The 23,879-nt window shown below is 37.5% G+C and overlaps 1 protein-coding gene across 3 annotated transcripts in view; it reads left to right on the top strand.

The window, feature by feature from the left end:
* The window catches only part of EML5 (EMAP like 5), a 98,598-nt gene extending 76,034 nt beyond the window's left edge, over positions 1-22,564 (top strand). For 2 of the 3 annotated variants that reach the window (XM_079308121.1, XM_079308120.1), the window contains exons 31-42: positions 1,281-1,301; positions 4,038-4,211; positions 5,082-5,290; positions 7,191-7,348; positions 9,222-9,336; positions 9,816-10,004; positions 10,200-10,372; positions 11,289-11,451; positions 12,337-12,440; positions 13,624-13,777; positions 14,603-14,703; positions 15,013-22,564. In XM_079308121.1, the coding sequence (XP_079164247.1) occupies positions 1,281-1,301; positions 4,038-4,211; positions 5,082-5,290; positions 7,191-7,348; positions 9,222-9,336; positions 9,816-10,004; positions 10,200-10,372; positions 11,289-11,451; positions 12,337-12,440; positions 13,624-13,777; positions 14,603-14,703; positions 15,013-15,049 (1,598 nt within the window). In that variant the 3' untranslated portion in view covers positions 15,050-22,564. Of the gene's footprint in view, positions 1-1,280; positions 1,302-4,037; positions 4,212-5,081; positions 5,291-7,190; positions 7,349-9,221; positions 9,337-9,815; positions 10,005-10,199; positions 10,373-11,288; positions 11,452-12,336; positions 12,441-13,623; positions 13,778-14,602; positions 14,704-15,012 lie in introns of those variants that run through there. The other variant, XM_079308122.1, reaches the window with a different exon arrangement.
* Positions 22,565-23,879: the final 1,315 nt, after the last annotated feature.

Below are 23,879 nucleotides of genomic sequence, written 5' to 3'. Positions count from 1 at the left end.
AGAGCTGTTAGAAATTGCTGTTTCTAGATTTTGTAGAGGAGTGATTTTTGTGGCCTTACAATCTGGTCGTTGTTTTCATATCTTCTGTTGTTCTCTGCAGATTCAAATCTACATTATTTTCCATCAGTGCATAGAATACAAAAAAACCCCTTATTTGATTTCAGCCAAAATAGCTTTTCTTTTTCTTTAGGTTTGTTTTTAAGATTGCATGTAAATTCAAGCAGTTCTGTGGAGTTTATTATCTGCTTTCCTGTGTCTTTTGGATTTTTAGGTGCATGTTTAATTAAAATTGACTCACTGATAACACTAACTGCTTAGGTAAAATAGTTTCCTTTCTTGGTGAATTTCTTGCTTCACATACTTTTAAATAATTTTTTTTAATGGAAACTATTCAAATGGAAAAAAATCATCAACAGAATTTTGTCTATGGTTTGATTACAAAGAACATTTGCAGGAATTACAAACCTTGTATTGTCTGAGAATTTGCTTTTTCATCATATTTCTTAATCTGGCCCTGTTGGCCTTTATGTAGGGGAGGAATGTGAAGATTTTTCTTCTACAGTGTTCATCTTACCCAAGACAAAACACAGGACTTAATGCTTTTTTTTTTTTTTTTTTTTTTTTTTTCATAATTGTTTCTACATTGACTAACAGTGGAACAGTTTCAACTATTTTCTAATGTGAATTAAGGCATACTAAATCAGGGACAGATGATATGTAAAATTACATATACTTTAAAGAAGAGAATTTAAAATAAGCTGGAAGTGCAATATCTTAAAACAGCACTTATTTTTTTATTTTGAAGTGATGTTAAGGAATGTATATACTCTATAAAGAGCATACTTAACTGCTGCTACTTTTCCTACTGATATGGTTGGCACAAATAGTGTCACTGTCATGATTTAAATCTTCAAAAGATTTATTGAATCTTCAGGTACTCAAATGCTAGTTATCATTTTTTTCCCACTTAATTTGTCAAAATATCAATGGCATGAAAATATATGTTTTTCATTTACTTTGGCTGAGAGAGACCTAAAATACACCAAAACTAGATTTTTGTGTTGTAGCTCAAAATGGAAATCAAAGTATATTCATTCTATCATTTATTTCTGATGTGACCTCCTTTTATCAGTAATTACTCATCCCTAGCAGCAGTACTGGTTCTGCTACAATGCAAGAAGAGGTGTGTGTTAAGAAATTACACTGAATGTGGCATATATATTCTTTAGCACTTACCTTATTTCTGATCTAATTATTTTTCTGCTGCTTTTCCATTACAGGAGACTCAGCAGATATGTCAGGTAAGGGAAACAAAATTTTAACATCTTCAGGTGTAGTTAGTCTATTTAGTAGCCATCTGCAGCTTTATAGAGCCATAAGTGATGTGAATTCATTTTTAGTTTATCAAACCCCATGTATCAGTCATATCAGTCAGCACTGAATATAAGTGAAAACAGTCAGCATACTGTAAATATAGAAAAATTAAAAATGCTAAAACACACTTAAAAACTCTTCTTGTTGAAGCATATTCCCTTCTTGCTGTTTAGTGATTAGTGAGTTCTAATATATACTGCTACTGTAGCATTCCTGTGTAAGCTTGCCAGTTTTGTAGATGTGTTGGGGCTCACAACATTTGGTTTAGACCTTCAATTGAGAGTAATTTTAAATATGCATTTCTAAAGTAAATTCTATTGAGGAGGCCTAGGTGACTGAGTGAAAAAATAATCACCTTTCACATTTATGTACAATTGTCATGCAGTTATTACCACTGACCCAAAATGATTTTTATTATGCCAGTTTCATTTTCCTCTATCATTTTGGGTCTTTGACATTTTGACAGTCTTGACTGAGATATTTTTTATTAATTTTTTTTTCAACTGTAATTGTAAAAACTCATCATCATCACATGCGAATGAGTTCATTGTTGAGCAGCCATAATTGTCTTGTGAAGATTCAGAGATGTGGAGTCATGTATACTAGAAAGTGTAATAATCTTCATGTGGATCTAAAACTTGTTCTATAAGAACAAATGGACATTGACATCTTTAATGTGGGTTGACTTCTCTTAAATATGGCAAATAGTACTTGTTCTAAGGATGGGAGAGAGAATACAGATACCTTTCCCCACACTTTTAACATGTATTTTAAAAAAGCAATGTTGATATAGATATATATGAAAGAACATCTTTAGTCCTGCCTGGACACTTTCCCTGTCTCACCTGCCTTCTTCCTATTGCAACTTCAGTTTGAGCTTGTGTATATTACTAAATTCTGTTGTCGCTGCCTGCAATGAGCACTCTTTTCTTTTTCTGGAACCATTAGTCTGGAGTCCAAGTGCTACCTGCTTTCATTAGAAAGTAAAATAATTTTATTTAAAATTTACTGATGGCTATTTGGCATCCTTCTTACCAACAACTTTTGCTTTTCTAGTTCAAATTTTTAGTTATCTACAGTGATGCGGGGGTTCTTGAAGCAGTAATGTACTCAGTTTTGAGCAGTTTGTAGTCAGCAAATAAAGTTTCCTAATGACTGGGTGTATGTTTGTTCTACTCTACTCAAGATTTTTTCTGTTCTGCCAACCCATGGTAGCTTTATCTAAGTGCTCCCAGAAGGAGATGACACGTAGAACATCCCTCTTGGGGAAGTGTTGATTACACAGGCAGGATTCAGTGCCAGAGAACGACACTTTCAGAATGACTCCATCGCACAGAAGGACCTGAGTCTATGGTGTCTGTCTTGCAGATCTTGCTCTGATTTTGTCAGTTTTTATTCAGGAGAACTAGGTGGGAGTTTCTGCCACCCAAAGGAAAGCTTTTGGCCGAGGTTATAGGGTGAAAAACAGTCCAAAGCCGTAATAAAGCTTTCCCTTCCCTCAGCTTCTGGTAAGAACAGCAAGGACTTTGATGACAATTTTTGGGAAATTGCTAGTTGCTGACAATTCCTGCCATTTCTGTTTTAATGGCATGTCCATATTACACTGTAGTACCTCTCAAAAGGTAATGATAACATCATGTTGCTGCCACAAGAAGAAATACCAGTGGGAAATAAAAGAAATGAGGAAGTATGTTCCAAAGATTGTTTTGAAATACCTCTGGAATTGTGCTCAAAAGCTGTTTCATGTGGCTGAAATTTTGCCTAAGTCCCTGTGCCTACTGTTTCCCATCATATACATTCCTCTGAGAGCCTGGATTTAGCTGATTAGAAACACAAAGCTTGAACCCAAAAGATAATTTAGTTATGTGAATCTGGGTCTATGACAAGAACCGGTAACCTTCAGAATAAGGAGTCAAATTTATTAGAGATCAGAAATTATGAAGTTTGAGAACCTCACTGTCCTGGAAACGCCTTAGATGCTACTTAGAAATTGTAAACTATATACAGATTACAAGACCTTTTGAGAAGGCATTGCATTTGGGAAAAAAAACAGCTGTCATCACAGTAGATAATCACATACATTAGTAGCATGGAAAGACAGTTTTTACTGCATCTAAACAATGCAGACTAAATACCATGCTGCTTCTGCATCAGTAAGCAAGCTGATGATATGGCTGATGCTCTCCTAAGAAGTCAGGCATTTCAGACAGCTGGCCATTTTTAGAAGGAGATTTTGGCCCTGCATTGTAAACTGATTTCTCTATAGCTATCAGTTGTCCAAAAGCCCCATGTAGAAGTTACATTCTTGATGAGCGGCTTTATTTATGAAGGTTTTTGAGTTAGCAGGCTGCTCTACGTTTTACTAAGAGAAAAACAGGAGAAGACAGCTTGCTTTTAGAACTTCTGTTGTGCTTCACAAGTCCCATAACAAGTTAAGCTACAAGTTAACCTCTCTGGTAATGTAATGAGGCCAACTTGTTCATCCTACCCAATGATCCTGTTTGTGATTAATTGGTTTCCAAAGGGTGGCCAAAATCTCCTTTTTTTCTTTCCTTTTTTCCCCCACCTGATCAGAGCAATTAAACAGTATTAACTGCTTCGATAAGCAAATTATTACACATCTTGAAAATGAATACTGATGGCATGTTTTTGTATTTGTGCAGCTACAGCTCCTTCTATTCATGTGTGGGATGCAATGAACAAGCAGACACTGTCGGTACTGCGGTGCTACCATTCCAAGGGCGTCTGCTCAGTCAGTTTCAGTGCCACTGGCAAACTGCTGCTGTCCGTAGGGCTGGATCCTGAACATACCATTACCATTTGGAAGTGGCAGGAAGGTAGGAGAGAGACTGGTTTGGTAGTAGGTATTTACAGTGTTAGAGATATGTTGGCTTGAGTCAAGCATCAACCGATCAAAAATTACTGCAATGAATCCTGTGCACGATGCTCTGTTCAACAAGATTTAAAATGGATGTGTTTCCCATTCTTGTGACTGCCAAATAAATCTCCATTGAAACTATTGTGTAATGATCAACATAGCTCACTGATTTCCAGTAAGAATAATTTAAGATTTTATTTTTTTTAAATTGTCATCCTCATTGTTTTTATTATAACTTTATTCTTCTCTAAAGTCTGATTACCGACTAGGTTGTCATACTCCTAAAATTATTCCCAAAAGCTGCAAATTGCAGAAATTAGGTGCCAAGACAACTCTTCTATGCATCTTATGTAATTGGTGCCTTAAGCTATGTTTTCAGATCTGCTTTGATCTGTAATTCTGATTTAGGCTAAAGAGATTTGAGCTCCTTTCTTCGTCTCCTTTCTGCCTGGCAAAGTCATGCCCAGATTATGGACCTGATTCTTTAGTCTTAGAGGTTTACTTTCTCTTTGGGGATTGCTGTTGATCAGCTAGTAACTCTCTGAATTTTAAAGATTACCTATTATATTAATAAAAAGTGATCTTTCACAGCTTGTCTAATAGATCCTATGGGGATGAATGCAATGTCAGATGTGTATTTATACAATCTTAGGTTGGATGAAAGGTGTTTGGTCACAACATGCCTGTGTTCATCTTAAGGGTTGATAGACATTCAGAATGGCAGCTAATGATCCCAACTGAGGAACCTTCATATGGGTCAAAATTATTATAACACTTTTTAACCAGAAATGTGTATTCAAATTCAAAATTTCCATTTTCTTTCTGCCAGGTGCCAAAATTGCCAGCCGTGCTGGTCATAACCAGCGTATATTTGTAGCAGAATTCAGGCCAGATTCAGATACACAGTTTGTTTCTGTGGGAGTAAAGCATGTAAGGTTCTGGACCCTGGCTGGAAGAGCTCTCCTCAGTAAGAAAGGGCTGCTGAGCTCCATAGAGGATGCCCGCATGCAGACGATGCTCTCTGTGGCGTTTGGAGCGGTACGTACGTCAACAAAACACCTGAAAATCCATCAAAACAAACTTTCTTTACCCTTCTGCCTTTATTCACTTCAGTAAGACTTCTATTACCTGCTAATGAGAATATCAATTGTTTTATTAAATTCAGCTTAGTAGGTTAGAATGTTAGGTAAACATTCCTAATGTTTACCTGCTAGTTAGAACTTTCTTTAGAGTAGAAAGGACAAGGCTATGGGTTTGTGTGTTTTCTGGATAAATAAACATAGGTGCTTTGAACTGATAACACACTGCTTGTTATTTAATCCAGTCTAGAGTGCAGGAACCAAACAGTGGGAATGAACTGATTTTATGCCCACCTGGAGGTGATTGTTTTGTACTCTGTATGTGCTTCTGCTCATGGGTGATCAGAGAGCAGTGTTGTCCTGGGGCATTCATTAATGTTGGACACTGTTAGACGACTGCAGTAGAGGTTTCTTTTGCTTTGGGGGGTTTTGGACATGTGCAGGCCATCGTGCTAAGTTCCACAGCACTGCTGGGTCTGGAGTTGCTCTGCATGAGCAGTACTCATCTCTTCAGCTGGGCAGAAAGCCACAGCTACCTTTTGTGAAGTGGTGCTTTGCTTTGATTGCCTGCATTTCCGTCCTGTTTGACCATCTGTCTGTTTGGTCCGGATTTTGATTTTTGAAATTCTAACTGGGTTGTGGTTTCCTTTTTTGCTACACTATCTCTTTTACACAATGGTGTCTGGCTGATTTAGATGAAGGTCTTACAAAAAAACAATGTATTTTCCAAATGATAGCTGGTTTTGATGCCCAGGCATTAATCAGGAGTTTGGGAAACCTCTGTGAACTTTCTTATGGAGAGACAGGTTCTTAGTGTGAGAATCAGGCTGTGTACTGCATGGCCTGAAGTTTGCTGTGAGGTTTGAGGATGCAGGGGGGTTTTGTGAAAAGCCATGCAAACTGAATAAAGCCAAACCTGGTGTGTTCTCCATACTTCTGTAGGGAACAGCTCTGGCAGTGCTCTTCTTGGTTTTGTCTCAGGAGAGCTGGTTCAGCTCTCCCTAAACAGAAGTTGGAAACAGCTGAACAGTTTTGCTGTGAGGATGATCTGAAGATCTGCTCTAAACTTCATTTCCCGTGCTCTTTTACTTTATTAGAGCCACACACACACCCCCTTAAAAATAAGGGTGTAGATCATCAATACACTTCAGACAAGGAAAGTGTTTGTGCCATATGTGTAGTGATACCCTTGAAACATGATAATACTACACATGATACTGAATTTGAGGATTCATCTCAGTTACTAACCATTTTGCTCAATAACCTGTTCCTGTTGGAATCCTAAGAAATAGCCCTTTAATTTCAAAGATAATTAAATTTATAACTTTTCAAAAGCAGGAAGCAGAAGTAAAGAACAGGCAGCTTTTAATTCTAAGTCAAACAGTTTTCTTCTTGAACTTAAGGTTACCGTAATCATCTGAGTCTCTTCACCTAACCAGAAAAATTACTGCAAGCATAATATATATAGCAAGGAGGTGCACATTGCCTGCTTGTGTGCTTCTGTAGAATGTCAGTACTTACTGTGGCATTCTACTTTTTTTGCCACACATTGCACACCTGATAGGCTGAAAGCATAGATAATCATATGACCAAAACTTAAGTAATTGCATTTTTTTCTTGCAAAAAGAAATGCAGTGATTTTCTTCAAGCTAAAAGAAAGCATCTTTCAGATTTCAAGAAGGAATATAATGGCTCATTGTTTTGTCCCAGAGGTCCTTATTGCCTCTCCCACAGTTTCCTCTTCTGCAGCAACAAATAAAAGCAATTTAGCCTCTAAATGCAAATGGTGTTTATTTCTGAATGTTTTTCTTCCTGCTTTACTCAGAATCAGATGATGAGTGTATTTTTCCCCTTTTCAGAATAACTTGACATTTACAGGTACTATCAGTGGAGATGTTTGTGTTTGGAAGGACCATGTGTTGATACGAATTGTGGCCAAAGCTCACAATGGACCTGTTTTCACAATGTACACCACACTGAGGGATGGTTTGATTGTTACAGGAGGCAAAGAAAGGCCGTGAGTCTTCTTTTTTCTTTTTTTTTTCTGCATGCACATGTACTGTTTAAAAATTATTTGGGTTCATCCCATCAACACTAGTTAAGACATTAAAGGTAGAAGAGTAGTCCCTTTCAGATCCCTGATATGTGTTAAGAAAAAGAGCAGCCACCACCTCTAAAGTGCAGGTAACCCCATATGGGCTTCAACTAGCTATTTCTCCCATTTATTATTATAAGAGAAAGCATTTAGTCCAGAATTTAGAATCATAGAATGGTTGGGGTTGGAAGGGGCTTTATGGATTTTCTAGCTCCAACACCCTTTCAGCTTTAAGCATTAAAAAGTCCTTGTGGGTTACTTCTTTCACTGGAGATATACTGAGGTTGTTAACCCAAGTAATTTGCACAGTTGTGATTGAATGCATGAATGATAAATTTTATAACAGTATGATGCACAATTTCTTTCAAAGAAAATACCTACTTAGTTATAATGGCAGAGGCAAGCCATCTTCTCTCAATTTTAAGGCACAGAAAGGTTCTTTGTTTCTAGGGTTGCAAGCACAATATCTCTTCAAGCATTCTAATTTTTTGGTGCTCTCCTAGTGAAAAAAATGCTTCAGCTGTAATATTGTCCATCTGATGACATGATAGTGCCCCATTTTGCAGGACACAGGCCACTTATCTTTTCTGACCCAACTGAAAACTTACTTCTGTGCTTGAATATTTCCTTCTACTATTTATAAATGTTTTTGTGATTTTATTTGAAAGATGTTTTCTCTACCACTTAGCTTCAGAGGTGCTTAATAATTAGTATTTGACCTGAAACAAATAGTAATGAATAGCAATAAAAGCTCAGAATTCATCTCCTGTGGGAAAATGAAGCATTGACAGTATGCAAAGCAAATGTTCATTTAGGAAGACTGCATGCTTTTTTCTGCCTTAGTTGCAGTTCACTAGCCTGTTTTGGTAAAATCTTCTTGCTGAGTATAATATTAATCATATGTCATAACAGAGCTAGTGGGAAGCAAAGAATATAGTATTGCAAGGAGTATCAATTTATAGTTCTTTTAATAATAATAATACAAATCAGTAAGTGTGATTAAACATTCTGAAGTTTTTTGTAAGATTATTCAGTAATCAAAGCTGTAACACAAGCAGCTTGATATTGTGGAACATTGTATTTTTGTTCTTGTTAGGGGAGATTGGAGACATATAAAACATGTCCCAGCTCAACTAGAAATGCCAGATTTATCACTGTTTCAATGAACATTATCCTCTTTTTAGAAACTTTTTTTTATTATAATGTGTTATATACTGAAATACCAGAGTTTTTTTTTTTTGCAGGTGGGAGGGAAATACTTAGTGTTTGCATAATTAATACCTGTTAGCTGTGTATTTGTTGTGATACAGGTTTTTCTCCTGTATCTGTGTAATTTATTTTACAGCATTGAAAATAATGACATTTTCACAAAAGTGAAAATCTTCTGTCATTTATTTCACAGAAGTAAAATACATACCTTTTCTGTTTCTCTCAATTGTAATTTGAAAATCTCTGCCTGTCTGATTATCAAGATGGTGATTTGCATTCTTAACTGTTCTTTTGACTAGACAAATTCCCTCAGTGCTACTCCTTCAGACTAAGCTTGGCAGCACCCATCTTTCAGCTTGTTCTCTGAAGTAGAAGAGTGAGGACTTGGAATCAGTTTGTCTTGCTGGGCTGTGAGGCTCAGCATGTTAACATCAACTGTTCAGTCAAACTGAATCCCTAACTATTTAAAACATACCAAAATGCCTCATTTGCACTACAGTACATTAAATAATGTGGTTCTTTCCTCCATTAATTATCCTTTTTGAGCCAGCTGTTACACTCATGGTTCTTCCTGATGTCTCCATAGTTCAAAGGAGGGAGGAGCAGTCAAACTGTGGGACCAGGAGCTGAAAAGATGTCGTGCCTTCAGACTGGAGACAGGACAAATGACAGATTGTGTTCGCTCTGTTTGCAGAGGCAAGGTAAGCAAAGCTGCCTGTCTGTAAAATAAAGCTTAGAATTTGTGAGTTGGTCTCTAAATATCACAGAAATTAGTTCTGCTTTCTCTTATAGATGGTATTTGAAATTAAAGGCTAAGTTGGAATGTGTCTGCAACTGATATTGTGGCAGAAAAGCATCTACTTTGTGAGATCTCATTCTTTCTTAGGATAATATTTCATTTGTGTTTTTATTAAAGACTAATTAAGGATTTCTATTTTCTTCTCACACTTCTGATATCAAATGACAAGCAGTAACTCAGCCAGCATCATGGTATCTACAGAGCTTTGTACTTTAATGAATCAGAGGAATTTAAAAAAATAAATTTTCTTTGATTCTTTAATAACTTGACTTAAGCAAACTTTCTTGACAGGGCTACAGCTCCAGATGATATTTTAATTACTGTTCATCATTATAGATTAATGTTTTTTTATCAGAGATAACTCTTTCACTGTTTTCCAAGGGGAAAATTCTCGTTGGGACAAGAAATGCTGAAATAATTGAAGTTGGAGAGAAAAATGCTGCATGTAACATTCTAATTAATGGTCATATGGATGGACCCATCTGGGGCCTAGCAACACATCCATCCAGAGATTTTTTCCTTTCTGCTGCAGAAGATGGCACAGTAAGACTCTGGGATATTGCTGAAAAGGTAAGTATTAGAGAGTACTTCTTTAGGAAATAAAAATAGATTTGTGATGGTGTTGCATACTTGAAACTTGTTTTTTATTGTGTTATGAGAATACTCAATCTGATGCTGTTAGCATGTTAAACTATTACCATAAGATGCTTTAAAAATATGGACAAATTGTAACAGTTACTATTCTGGGTTTTTATTTCTTCACAGAAGATGCTGAACAAAGTCAGCTTAGGACATGCAGCTCGTACTGTTTGTTACAGCCCAGAAGGTGATATGGTAGCTATTGGCATGAAAAATGGAGAATTTATTATCCTGCTTGTGACCTCTCTAAAAATTTGGGGGAAGAAAAGGGACAGAAGATCAGCAATTCAAGATATCAGGTCAGAAAATATAATTAGTTGTCTATTGTAGTATGCTAGAAATCCCTAATATTTTGTTATTTAAAAATATAACTCAGTGTTCTGAGGAGCATTGCAATGGTATTTGAGAGAGCTGGAATCAATGAGGGAATTGTGGAGTTTGTGTGATTATGCTGATGCCAGGAATTAAAAAGAAAGAGGAGGTACATGGAGGTGGCTTCAGTCAAAGCACCAGGGACTAGTGGTGTTCCCCAGGGGTGTGTTGGGAGTGGCTGTTTGGCATCCTGGTGGCAGCAGGGACAGTGGGATGGTGGCAGCACAGAGAAGAGACCTTGCAGTAGAGCTCTGCTAGGAGTTGGGGAGTTGCTGGAGTTGGAAAGCTGTCCCAAGGTATGTTTCAGAGAGAATAGAAATAGAAATAAAGAAGCTTCCTCATTAACACAGAAGTGTCTGTGAGGGACTTTTTCAGCTCAGGAAGCTCCTGGGTTTCAAGACTAGAAAGGAAAACTGGAAGAAAGAAACCAGTGTGCAAAGATACATTGTGCAAACAAAAGGTTTTATTTACCTCTTTTTCTTCAATATATTTAATCTAGAAGTTCTGGCTTTTCTTCAGTTAGAGCACTTCAGTTTTCCAGTTTTTAACCTTGTAAGTTAGACCATGAGATAGACCATGAAATCAGATAATGAGCAGAATTATTCAAGAGATATTCCCAGTTCACTTACATGTGTAATCTGTGCCAAAACTGTTGCCACCTTCTGCTGGATATGCATTCCCTGAAAATCTAATTTCAAAAGTTATTTTGTTTAGCAGACTGAATAATCTGCCTCCCTCCAGTTCTGATAGCAGATACTTGAAATGCTAATTTCTGTACTTCTCATATATTATAAGCTGTTGTAAGTGCCAGCTTGTGTTAATGAAACCCTTTAATCTGTTCAGGTTTAGCCCAGATTCTCGTTACCTAGCAGTTGGTTCCAGTGAGAATGCAGTGGATTTTTATGATCTGACTTTGGGTCCCACACTGAATCGAATCAGCTATTGCAAAGATATCCCAAGTTTTGTCATCCAGATGGACTTCTCTGCTGACAGCTCCTATCTCCAGGTATCAGTCATTAATTGGTCAAAGTACTGAATGGAAAACATACTCATGACAGAGACTCTGCAAGTATTTTCCTTTAGCCACTTCTAAGTTTTGTCACTAAGTGTTGGAGTATGTTGCTGTCATTAGACTTTGTTGTAGTGGTAAGTGGATGCCTTTAGTTTTGAAGAGTTTTCCTGGAGATCAAGTACAGAAAATAAGCAAAGAAATGAGACAGATTTCAAACCTCCTGTGATGTGTCTCCCTGCCTTCTTAACTCTGATGCTGATGGGCTGTCTTGAAAGAGGAAGGAGTACAGTCTGTCATTCTGCAGGGCCTGGGGTTAGATGAATTCTTCATCTCCCTCACCAGCCATGGCATTACATGTCTTTTTAGTGCTAGACTTTGTGGATCAGCACCAAAATAATGCTGTTGCAACTTCCAACTATAAGAGGGCTTAAGGTATTTCTTAAATAATAATAAAGTAAATATAATATGCTTTCTATATTTTACTTGCATCTGAGAGGAAAAATAAGCTGCACTCATTATCAAATCAATATTTACAGCCTACAAGGAAAACCTTTGTGTCAGTTTTAAAGAGAGGAACTTATTTTGCCTTACTTTTATATACTCACACACTAACACATACATTCAGAATGTGAATTGCTTCAGTTATTTTTTTACAAAGTAGATATTTAAATGTTAAGATTTCTTATGCTTTCTCACTATTGCTTTATGCTTGTATAGATTTTTGAGAATTTTCAAATTCTTGTCTAATTTTTGTAGCTAGGTTACTTTATGTAGTAAAAAGTAACTGTCACAGAAATGCTTCTCAAGGCTCTCTGGGATTGCACTTTGATCTTTTGAAACAAGTGAATGTATTGTAAATTCTCTGTGATCACCTCCAAGGTCTCTACGGGGTCTTACAAAAGGCAAGTGTATGAAGTGCCTTCAGGAAAGCAGCTTGTGGACCAGGCTGTGATTGACAGAATAACATGGGCTACTTGGACAAGGTAAGTGGCTCATGTATTTACACCTCTTAAAACACCTACTATTTAAAAGCATATTTAATCACTTCAGTTGGATGTTTTCTTCCCCTCAATGCAGCTGAGCCAAAGGCAGTTCAGAGCAGATTCCTTCAGTACACAGGGGCTGTTTGGCCCTGGAGGAATCTGATAAAAACCCATCTCACATGTGTCCTTGTGCTCACTGGGTATCCCTTGATCCTTTGATATAACTCTAGCAGCCTCCCTATCTGTTTCATTGCACTCTGCAAATTATCTGTAATAGTGCACTATTATTTTCAAATTAGTGATGAGAGTACAAGGCCAATTAAAACAGATTAAAATATATTAGGGCAATACATGATTAGGGTAATTCAAGTTTATTTACAGTATCACCCTAATGGTATCTGTATAAGTTGCTATTAACATTTGCATATTAGAAGGCATACAAAAGTGCTTTTAAGCACCTTAAAGTTATGTTTCTTTCAAGATATTACATTAAATTTAATACCATATTTTATTTTTATTTTGCAGTTAAATAATTTGTTTTCTATTCTATGAAAATCTGACTTTCTGTGCTTTTTTTCAGTCTGTGTTGCCTGCTTTTACAAGGCTTTGCAAAGGAAGTTTTCTGGACTTAAAATAATTATGTTTTCAGGGCAGGGCAGGACAATTTTTCTCTCTCTGATTATGATAAAGAATCTTCATTGAACTTAGAGAAACTTTTCTTTAGATTGATATGAAAATACTACAGAATCAACAGGACAGTTACATGCAATACAGAATATAAAAGTTTTTATTTTTCAAAAGCTGAAGCTTATTCATCTAAGGCTTATGCTATGGGGTTCTATTTCTAATTGTTCTTTCTTTATTATTTTGTTTTGTTTTTTTCTTTTTTTTTGCAAATGCCTCACTGGACCAGAGTAGTACTGTTGATTTCAGCTTTGGTTCTCTCACATTGCCATGGACCACGTTATTCTGGGAATTCTGTCACTAAATCAGTTGCAGGGGCAATTATGGAATGACTCAAAAATTAATTACAGAATAAAAGCTATATAAAGTGTGCATGTGTGAAAATAAAATGTAAACATTGCATTTTTATAGAACCAGTTAGAATATGAGATCTGCTTTCTATTTCCTGACTCTTGTTTTTGCAGTGGTTTTCAAAAGAATTTTTGGTCTTCTGTTTCAGTGTTCTAGGGGATGAAGTAATTGGAATCTGGTCCAGGCATGCTGAAAAAGCTGATGTGAACTGTGCTTGTGTCTCTCACTCGGGAATCAATCTCGTCACAGGCGATGATTTTGGCATGGTCAAACTCTTTGACTTTCCATGTCCTGAAAAATTTGTAAGAACTTGTTTTTGCATGGTTACAACAACAAGTACTGTATTTATTAGGATCTTGCCTTGTTTCTCTAGAAGATATTGTGATGGAAATATTTTCTTCTCTAAATTTGTAGCTTATTAATACCTCCTCAGCTCCACAGTCTCATATGCATGCTGCACATCAGAGTTTCTCTACCATTTTGTGCAAGAGCCCTTGCAATAACTTCTTGTAGGTGCTGATGTTGTCTGCCAGTCTGCATGGCACCTGCCTAATGAAAATCTCAAAGCCCTTAGAAATTTCCACATCTCTGATCCATTTGACAGATGAGGAAGATAGCTGGTGATTTTAGGCCCATCTGTGTATCTTCATGGATGCAGAGTTTATAGGTTTTTCACTAACACTGTTAAATTTTCATAATTTAGATTTTTATAAATTTAATTTATAATGTTTTCAAAATTTGTTTTCACTGTTAATTTTCAAGATTTGAGACTGCACAGGGTAAACTGCTCCCACAGTTGCAATGAATTTTTTTTTTTCAGTATGAGGAATTTTACACAAAACTTGGAAGTTAGTCACGTGACAAGATGCATTTAATATTATTGCATTAGCTTGAGCATTCTTTCCAAGTTGCAAGTGCTCTCTTATTGGCTGACAATTTAATCTGCATTGCAGCTCAATAGTAGCTCTGCTTCAAGAGATCTTTCACATTTGATAACCTATATAACTTTTGCACATTATTAATATGTGATGCATTTAAATGTAGATAAAAACATGCATGCCTTTTTTTTTATTTAGAACGGTGCAGAATATTTAGACTCATTCTGTTGTTTGGGGTTTTTTTTTCAGGCAAAACACAAACGATTTTTAGGTCACTCTGCCCACTTAACTAATATTCGGTTCACAAGTGGAGACAGATACGTGGTCAGTGCTGGAGGGGACGACTGCAGGTAGGTGTTCTTGCATTCCTGTCAGAATCTGCACTCCACTGGACATGGGCAGTCCACCACAATGTACAGCTTCAGCCTTTTATCTGTGTGCTTGCTTTCCTGTTTGTACATAGAGAAGAATATAATTGTGACGGAATAAAAATCTCAAATGTTAATCTGAACAGCTAATATTTAATAAGCTAAAATGCTCACGTGAATATTCAGAACATCATGCTTTTAATGGGAATTTTTTGTGGCTGTGCTAGCCATTTCTTTTAACAACATTGTAGTCTTCTGTATCTCACACTTAGTATCTTTTTGAAAACACAGCTTATTTGTTTGGAAGTGTGTGCATATGCCTCATTGAGAGAAACATGGAGACTTGCAAAGAGGAAACTGCATGAAGTACCAGGCATGAAATACCCAGGATTGCAATGTGACATTCTGCTGTGCCCTGCATGCAAAAGAAATGACCCAAGACACAGAGCAATCTGTCTCTGAAAGACAGGACCTGCCAGAAGGATGGACTGTCACAAACACACTGAGGCTGCTAGGTTTGCTTCAGTGTCAGATAATCTGGGTTTGTATTCCACTCACTGCCAGATGTTGAAAACAAAATCTGTGGATAAAAGGAAAAAGTGAATTGTTAATCAATGTACAGTTTCACAGCAAGTTCTTGGGGTTTTAATCAAGAGATGCTATTTCTGACTTAGTGCTGTACATTGATCTATTTTCAGCATGAATGTTTTTCCTTTAAAGTTTTGAGGTCTAAATAGCATAGATAAAAAGAGTATTCCATATTTTATTACTGAGAGAGACCATATATTAACTCTTAAATATATAGTATTTTAATAAATGTTTAATTATTATAATGGAAATTATATTTCTATGGCTGGTCAAAAGGAAACATCATATCTGATGAAGCAGAAAATAGTAGAGTTGATTCCTTATGACTGAAATATTTCTGTATTTAGAGGCCTGGGTCACAGTCATGTCTGGTGAAAGCCTTTGGATATGCATGATCTTCATGGCTAATTTAGTGTTTTTGTTGCACTTAAACATTAAATTAGTTCTATGAGCAAAAATAGATTTGCTCACTTTGCGAGTGCCTTGCCCACTACTTAAAAGTCTAACTCCAATTTTTGCCTTGTGAATAAAAGTATTCTCAGTGGAAGAGAGATTATTGCTGTGTTACTTGACTGGGCTGTGAGCCTGTCTGCTGGAAATGAGGACCAGGGTGAGGGTTTTGTAGTCTTCTTGTTGATAAAGTTTGGGATGTCAGCAGTGGCAAAAATAGAATTTCAGAGCAATATGAATTGATTTTATTTTCTCAGCATCATAAAGGAGATTCAGAGAGAACTTTCCGAGCATTATATTTTATACATCTGAACTTTTTAATAGAGTTAGGACTAGCTGGGAGATGTCTCTATTCAGATTTCTCTTCTGATTGTAAAAAATGTCCAATCATCTGCTTCTTTGAATGGACCTGCTGCCACCTCGAGCATTTATTCTATCCTGCAACATAAGAGAGATTCTAAGTTGGAAAAGCATTTCAGTGATAATAAAATCCCCAACAAAGCTGTGTTTTGGGTATAAGTGAGGAAGATTTTGTCAGCTGTTTGTCTAAATCATGTCATAGAGAAGATTACAGACAGTTAATTTTCATGCAATATAGCAGGCATCAAAAATCACTTTTATCAGCACTGCTCTCATTGTGGCACTCTGCTGGGAACAGAGAGCTCTCTTTCTGTGTAAGCCAGCATTGCTTTGACAGTGGCACTTGTTTAGGTCAGTCAGCAGGCTTTAGTATTTTTCATCTCTTGCATTTTCTTATGCCAGATGAAAAAGACATAAACCTCATATCTTTGTGTAATCATCTTGTGTGTGTTGGTTACAGAAGGAATGGGAGGGCTTGCAGGCAGAAGAGAAGGAGGAGAAAAGTTACAGAGCCAAACTTGTGTGCTCTCCTTGTAATGTGCTATACAAAAGTAGTTACCCAACTGTCTTAGGGAATATATTTTGTATATCAAACTATAACAAATATTTATTTTAAAGAAGTTGATGAACTAAACAGTTATCAGGTTTCTCAGCATGATGGTTCTTAACAAAGTCATGCAGCTGCTATTCTACAGGAGCAAAAACTGAGGATTTGGTCATGAGTGTACAGGGTGTACATTCTTGCTAGTAATGTTTTTGAGTTTAGGGAAATTGTATATGAGAGTTGTGATTAGATCTGATGTATCTCATAACCTTGTTTCCTGTCTGTTGTACATGAAAATCAGTCTCTGGTGTTTATATCTTCGCTTTACCAGAGAAATGGTTTGCAGTGTGCTCTTTTATGGCTGTGATTCTATCCCTTATTAAACACATCTGTGCAGGACTTTTGGGCTTGAAGTAAGATTTGTCCTGCCTCTATTTTAAAGTTGCCTTTCATTGGATCAAGATGGATGACTGTTAAGAGTTCACTCTTAGTCTGTCCTACTCAGACTGCCAGATCAAAGTCCATATTTTTCTGAGTTTTCTCCACAAAATCCTAGGCTCTGTGAGCTCTTCTGTAGCCTTCACCCAGTGAAGGAGGTATGTGGATCAAGAGGGTTTGTTCCTCAAATCCCTGTCACTGATCCTCTTCTCTTTTCCTCCCTCCCCCTCTTCCATTAATGCTGTGCCTCTCCACTGATAATAGTCCATTGGTGCTTTTCCCCTGAGGGATCCCAAAGGCCACACCAGAGCTGAAGGATGAGCAAAAAGGAGTGGGAGGGACTGGGCTGAGGGCTGCAGCCTCCAGGTCTCCCTGCTTCTTCCTCCCTTCCAAACCTCACTGCTGCTGTAAAGGGCTGGGATGGGAGCTGGAAGCTGAGGAGCTCTTTAGAAACTGAACTGCCAGCACTGTTCCTCCTCTGGCAGCCCATATTGGCAGGCAGTGCTTTCCCTGGTGAAACTGCTCTGCTTTGCCAGGTAGAATGGGGCAGCCAGCTGGGAATGATCACAAATGTTGAGGAGAAGAGTGAGCAGAGCCTCAGTTGCAGTTTGGAGCATAATGTAGCTGTGATTCTCTGCTGAAGTGAAGAGCTGGCTGTCAGCATGGTCCAATCTGGCAGCTTTATGGTGTTTTTGGTCTTTTTTTGTCTGTGATGGTGCTTGCTACTGTGCCTCATTTGCTGTTTACATTAAATGCTACTGTAGTAACTTGCTAATTGTTGACACCCATGCTTGAAACGTGTACATGGGAACAGGCTGCCTGTTCTGATAGGCAGTGGGAGCTCAAGGCTGGACGCTCCACAGAGAAATTAGAGGATGACAGAGCCCTGTAGGATAGGTCAGGGAAGAAGCTGGAATGTGGAGGGACTAGTGACAGCCTTTCATCTGGAAGCATCAGAGAGAACTGAGAGCAGGAGGGCTTTGCCTGAAGCTGGAGAAAACCCCTTCTGGGGATATACAGCACCAGGGAGGGGGAGGCAAAAGTTCTTTGTATAATTTAATTACTCATAGTGGATGATTTTTTACTGTAGCTTCTTTTTGGTCAGCAGCAAACATACGTCTTTGGGATCTTTAGTTAGCAATATTTTTGGTAATAAAAGAAATTAACTGAAGAACTGAGTAAAAATAAAATAACATTTCACTTAATAAAACAAATATGCCCTTGAAAGCTAAGAAGCATACTTAGAAAAAAGAGAAAAAAGGAAAATCCAGCTCCTAGGAGCAAGGAAATATAAAAAATAAACACATTTAGAACTGAAAGTTGCCATGAAGAAGGAACTGAGGAACACAGTTGCAAATTAGGTCAGAGAGAGCAAATTAGCCAAACAGGTAGAATCATTTAGACTTGAATTTTTTTATTTTTTAATTTATTTTTTTTTTTAAATCTCAAGAAGGCAGTCAGCATATATGACTTTCTTATTTTGCTGGGGAAAGTAAGAAATGTTGTGAAACTAAAGGATAGGATTTCAGAAGATTAAGGCTATTTAATCTCTTGGTGATAACTGAGGAAAAACATTCAGAGCAACTTCTGACTTGGCTCTCTATCAGGGTTTCAAAGTTACCAAGATTCATTTCAGCATAATTAACTTTCTACCAGTCAGCTTAATGCTAACCTGGAATTGTGCCATGAGAAAGCAGGTCCACTGCAGGTGAGACAACTCCTAGTCTAAAACAAGACCAAAATAAAGGACTTCAGTACCAAGAGCTGGACTTTGATGGGGCATTCAGGAGTGGCTTAGTTTGAAACCATGATCCAGTTCTCTCAGCTGCTGCCTGAACCACCTCAGCCCCACTGTTTGCCAAGAGACCCAGCACCCCTGAGCCAGCCCAAGCACAGCAGCACCTCCCCTGCCCTGGGGACCCTGCCCAGAGCCTGGGCTGGATGTGCTGGGCAAGGTCAGAGTGTCACTAGCAAAGGCTCTTGGCTTCAAATACAGCATTTAATTAGATAAGGTGACATGTTCCCTATTTCATTATCAGTGTCCGAGATGTGACCAGCCTTAATCCTGAAAGTGTTTTTTAAAAAAATCTGTTAACATAAGCTATAGGCAGATGTCATCTTGTCCATGTTTTGGAAAAAGTGGAGCATCCTCTAGACTCTACAGAAGGGGAAATAAGACTGCAAATCACAAAATTAATTGCCACATCAGTCATGTAAACACCCCTAGCTGCATTTGTATGCTTTTTTGTTCTGATTGGTTTTTTATGCTTCCTTGCTCTGTTTTCCTAAAATTTTTAGCAGCATTTGATTTCTGCTCATGTGGATAGATCCATATGCTTGCCAAAGCCTCCTGTCATTCTTCATACCACTCATTGTTGGGTGATTACACCATGCCCATTTATTTTGTTGGCCCTGGCTTCTGCTCTTCACTTAACTTTGATTTCAGACTTGAACTCTGCATATCTCATTTTTGAAATAAAAATAAAATAGTTTTAGGTGTCTGATATGCACAAAAGCCACAATAAGTTTCCTTGCCAAAATCTTTTGCATCTAAGAAGTACTAGGTGGTTTTTCTCAGTCTGTTTGATGCTAGAACAGGTAAACACTCACCATCCTTTTCTCAACTATTAGCAAACCAGTCAAAACCTTGATACCTTGATCTGTTTTTTTTGTTAACTGTGAGATCAGCAATCCAACCCATTCACTACTTCTTTGGAAAGGAAGAGGAAAAAAGCATTGAGCATGTTCTCTTCTGCACCCTTCTGTTTAAAACAAAACAACAGAAGGTGTAAGATCTTAGCATGATAAGAGTAGGCAATTCTAATTTCCATTATGCTTATAATTTCCTTTTCTTTTTGGAATTATGGAACAAAGTGTGGAGGAAGCAGTAACAGGAAACATGGAGAAAAGGCAGAAGAAAGGAAAGCAGAGAAGGGGACACTCAAAAATAGGCAAAGGAATGACAAACATCTTGTTTCAAGTGGGAAACATTCAGGCTGCTTGGCAAGTGTAAGGACTGGAGAGCAGCAGAGTGCTCAGGGAAAGGCTGTAGGTAACTTTGGCTGCTCTGGTTTGGGAAGATGCAGCCACTCCCAGTCTCTGCTGTCTCCACTCCCATACCTGAGCAACACTTGTTTGGAGCTGAGGTGCAACAGGTTACCCTCAGCTCCAGTGGATGCAGTGGAACAAAAAAAAAATGTTATAAAGACAGAAGTGCTCTGTAGTATGAGAGCTCAGACAAAAGAGTTAAAGGATATATTTTAAAAGGCTACTTACCTTTCCACCTAGACTAAACATGGATTGTTTTAATAGGCCTCTTCTGAAAACGTTCTTCAAACAAAAAACATTAAACCATAGAAATACTATACTTCAGAAAACCCCTCCTAACAAAACTGTTGCAATTACTGCCTCTCATTTCTTTCCTATTCAGCAGTGCTTGATTCTGTTCCCAGGCATTCACAACATTTAAGAGGACAGGTGTGAAAGCTGTGTGCTGTATTACATTTGACTCGAGGTGTGACAGTGAGAGGAATCTGCAGAGGGCAGTAAAGATCCTACTCAAGCCAAATATTCCTTCAGTGGTTCCATCCCATGGGCCTTCAAATATAAAGGAAGTCAGGTGAATGTAATTAGATCCAACAAATACATCTGAGTAGAAATAAATCAGTATAACGTTCTTGATTTTATCCCATAGTAGACCATTACTAAACTAGGAAATAACTATGGTAAACTTCAGGTAAAAAAAAAATCCAAACTCATTATAGGTGCTGGTTAGACAACTGGACTTTTACTTGTAGCAACTCTTTGTAAGAAACACAAAATTTATGCATGAATAGCTGGATTGATCCTTCTCCACCTGCTAGAGGGCAGTTGATTTTGAGAGGCAGGATGTTCCTTGGCAGGATGTTACTTGGTAGGTTTGGATTTCTCTTCCCTAAGCCAAAACAGGTGTTTCTTTAGTTTCTTTTGCTGTTTGTGGGATACCTTCAAGACCCTAAGAAGTGATTTTGCCCTTAGCAGCATGTATCTTGCTTAGTTTGGGCACCAATGCCATTTGAGAGCTTATTGAGAAACAGAAAGATTCCAAAACAAACCTCAAATGTTTTTTGTTCTTTAATGATATCACCAAAGTATTGTCATGTGTGTTCTAGTGATGTGATCCATGTGACTTGCCCTGTTTGTAAAGGAAAGCAGGTTGCATCCACTTAACTGCTATGTGGCCCCCACATAAAGGGTGTTTCAAACCAGTGGATTCAGGCCAGTTGTGCTTTACCAGTTTTCCAAGATGAACAATTGCACTGTCCCCTTGTGTGTGGTGCTGCAGAGCTCCTAAAGCTGGCACTGCCTTCAGCTGCTCTCAGTGGGGCTGAGGCAGAAGATGAGGCCATAAGGAAAAAATGGAAATTATTGCAACAGGCATTACATTGGTGGGTTCTGAAAAAGGGCTGTAGCAGAGGGGTATTTTAGTTTCAGTCCTCTACAGGATTGTAAGCCTTTAGGGAAAACAAAAACACATGTTCATGTAATATCCTCTATTATTCTTTCATTAGCTTTGGCTCTTAGTACTCTTCCTCCTTTCCACAGAAGTCCCTATTCCAGTTCCCAGCTCCCCCCTCCCAGCCACCAAGTAAGTTTATTTTTGCAATGTAGTGGCTGAGAGGGCCAACTTTAATCACAGCTTTGCTGTTATTGTGGTTATTTGTAATGCAAAGCCAATCCCAGGCATTCTGTTGCTGAAAATGAATTTTCTATTACATTAGTTGCAAATTCTTGAGATGGAGAAGTGGGGGGTGGGGATCTTCCATGCAATGGAACTGGAAGTGGTACTAGCATAACATCATTATTTTTTCAACCACCAGTTGCACCCAGGATATGTGCTATGCTGTATTCTTTTGGAATCCAGTAAATATCCTTTCTAAAGGAACTCCAGGCATGAACACAGACATGCATTGCATGAAATAAAAATGGTTTTCTGTACTTTTGTGAAATGTTGGTGCTGTTGGGTATACTTTATACATTTCTGGTCTGTTTTTCCTTATTTGCTACTATGTACCATGGTGTTGTGGTTTCAGGTGCAAAATAGCTTGATTTTTTTTAAAAGCAGTATCTGGTAATTAGCTTCATTTCTGCTTTTTAGTTCAGTTATGGGTATACAGCATAAAGTAATGGAAAAGCTGCATTATGGATTTGTGAAGCAAGTCAAGGCATTTTTAATGCAAATTCTGTATTAGAATACACTCAAGCCCAAAATGGTAACTTGAAAATATAACCAAGTAAATGCATTAGAACAATTTCCTTTTTTTACAAAATGCACTTTAGCTTAGTAGCTTGGTTTGTTCAGTGTTTTTAGCAGAGGAAAAGCTTTTCTCATGCTGAACACTGTGCAGGGACAGCCCAGCACAGCAGTGGAAATGCAGCAATGGAGATGGTCCTGGTCTTCTGCTGCCCTTACAAATTCTTGTCTCCTCATCTCACATGGAAAATAGCTTCATGGTGGCAGCTATTTCTGCAAGGGACAGCTAATGAAGGCATTGGGAAATTCTGTAGAAAAATAATGTTCTTTGCAGTCTTTCATCTGGAAACCCATTCCAGCAATGCTCTGTGCAACACTAGAGCACATCCTCTCCACTCCTCTCCAGTCCCTTGTCAGGTCACCTTACAAAAATATTTTACTGTAGTTCTTTAAGGTTAAAATGCAGTTGTCTGTTCAGATTTGTTGTTTCATTATGGAGTGTGTCAGATAATCCCTCTTGCTTTAACAAGAAAAAAATAAAAAAGAAAAAAAGGTATTTTAAACTAGTCCAAAGGTATGGTCATATATTACTGTAATAAGGATTATGGGTTTAAATGTACTCCATTTTGGTTCCCACCATGAACATCTAATTCCTGTAACAATGTTGTCTGTTTATTTAAAGTATATATATATATATATATATAAATTAAATGTCAGATTTTTGCATTAATTAAGATTTTTTTAAATTTGAATATGAACTTTGAGTACTTTATTTAAAAAAAAATTAAAAATACTTTTCCTGGAGTGTTAAGTTTCAGAATTCAAGACTATATTTGTCAAATTTAAGTTCAAAATATGTAGCTATCATTGTTTTCTGATATTGAATGTAAATATTTGTAAAAAGAAATTTTTTTGTATATTTTTGTGAAAATGTAGTTCCCCAAAATATAAAAAAGATTTAATAAAAAAGTGCATTTATGTTACTGTTCAACACTTTTTATCATTTTAATATCACTTTACCATATTTATGGGCATGTATGTACATGTAAGTCACAGGAACCCTCTTGAAGGAAACCACAGTGTGCCCAAGAGGCAAAAAGAATTCTTTAGAAGGAAGTTCAGCAATACTTACTTTCTTCTTGGTATAAATGGAAAAATCTCAGAGTATCTATTTTCAAGTGAAGTAGTTCATAGGCTTTTTACGTGGAGAACAGTATCAGTAATTCTTTAATTGTTCTGGCTTCTGAAGCAGTTTGTTTCCCTTGTGCTTTTTTCCCCATTTTAGACAGCAGAAGGACTGTGCCAACCCCTGCACTGGAACAACCCCCAAAAGACAAAGCATTTGCTTTGTGCCTGTGCTGGGGTGGAGAGCTCAGCCACTGAGTGCAGGGACAGCAGTGCAGCCATGTGCACTGTACCAAACACTTGCTGGACAAAAAGTACTTCCAGTATGATCCCAAAACAGGAATATGCTTTCTAAGCACTTCTGCTGCCATCCTTCTACAACACACAAACTCTTACAAAAGGAACATTACCCAAACAGGA

This window comes from Erithacus rubecula (genome assembly GCF_903797595.1).
Source record: "Erithacus rubecula genome assembly, chromosome: 6".
In the NCBI taxonomy this organism is placed as follows: Eukaryota; Metazoa; Chordata; class Aves; order Passeriformes; family Muscicapidae; genus Erithacus; species Erithacus rubecula.
Note: the sequence above shows the minus strand (reverse complement) of the source record. Positions and strands in the feature narration are given on the sequence as shown.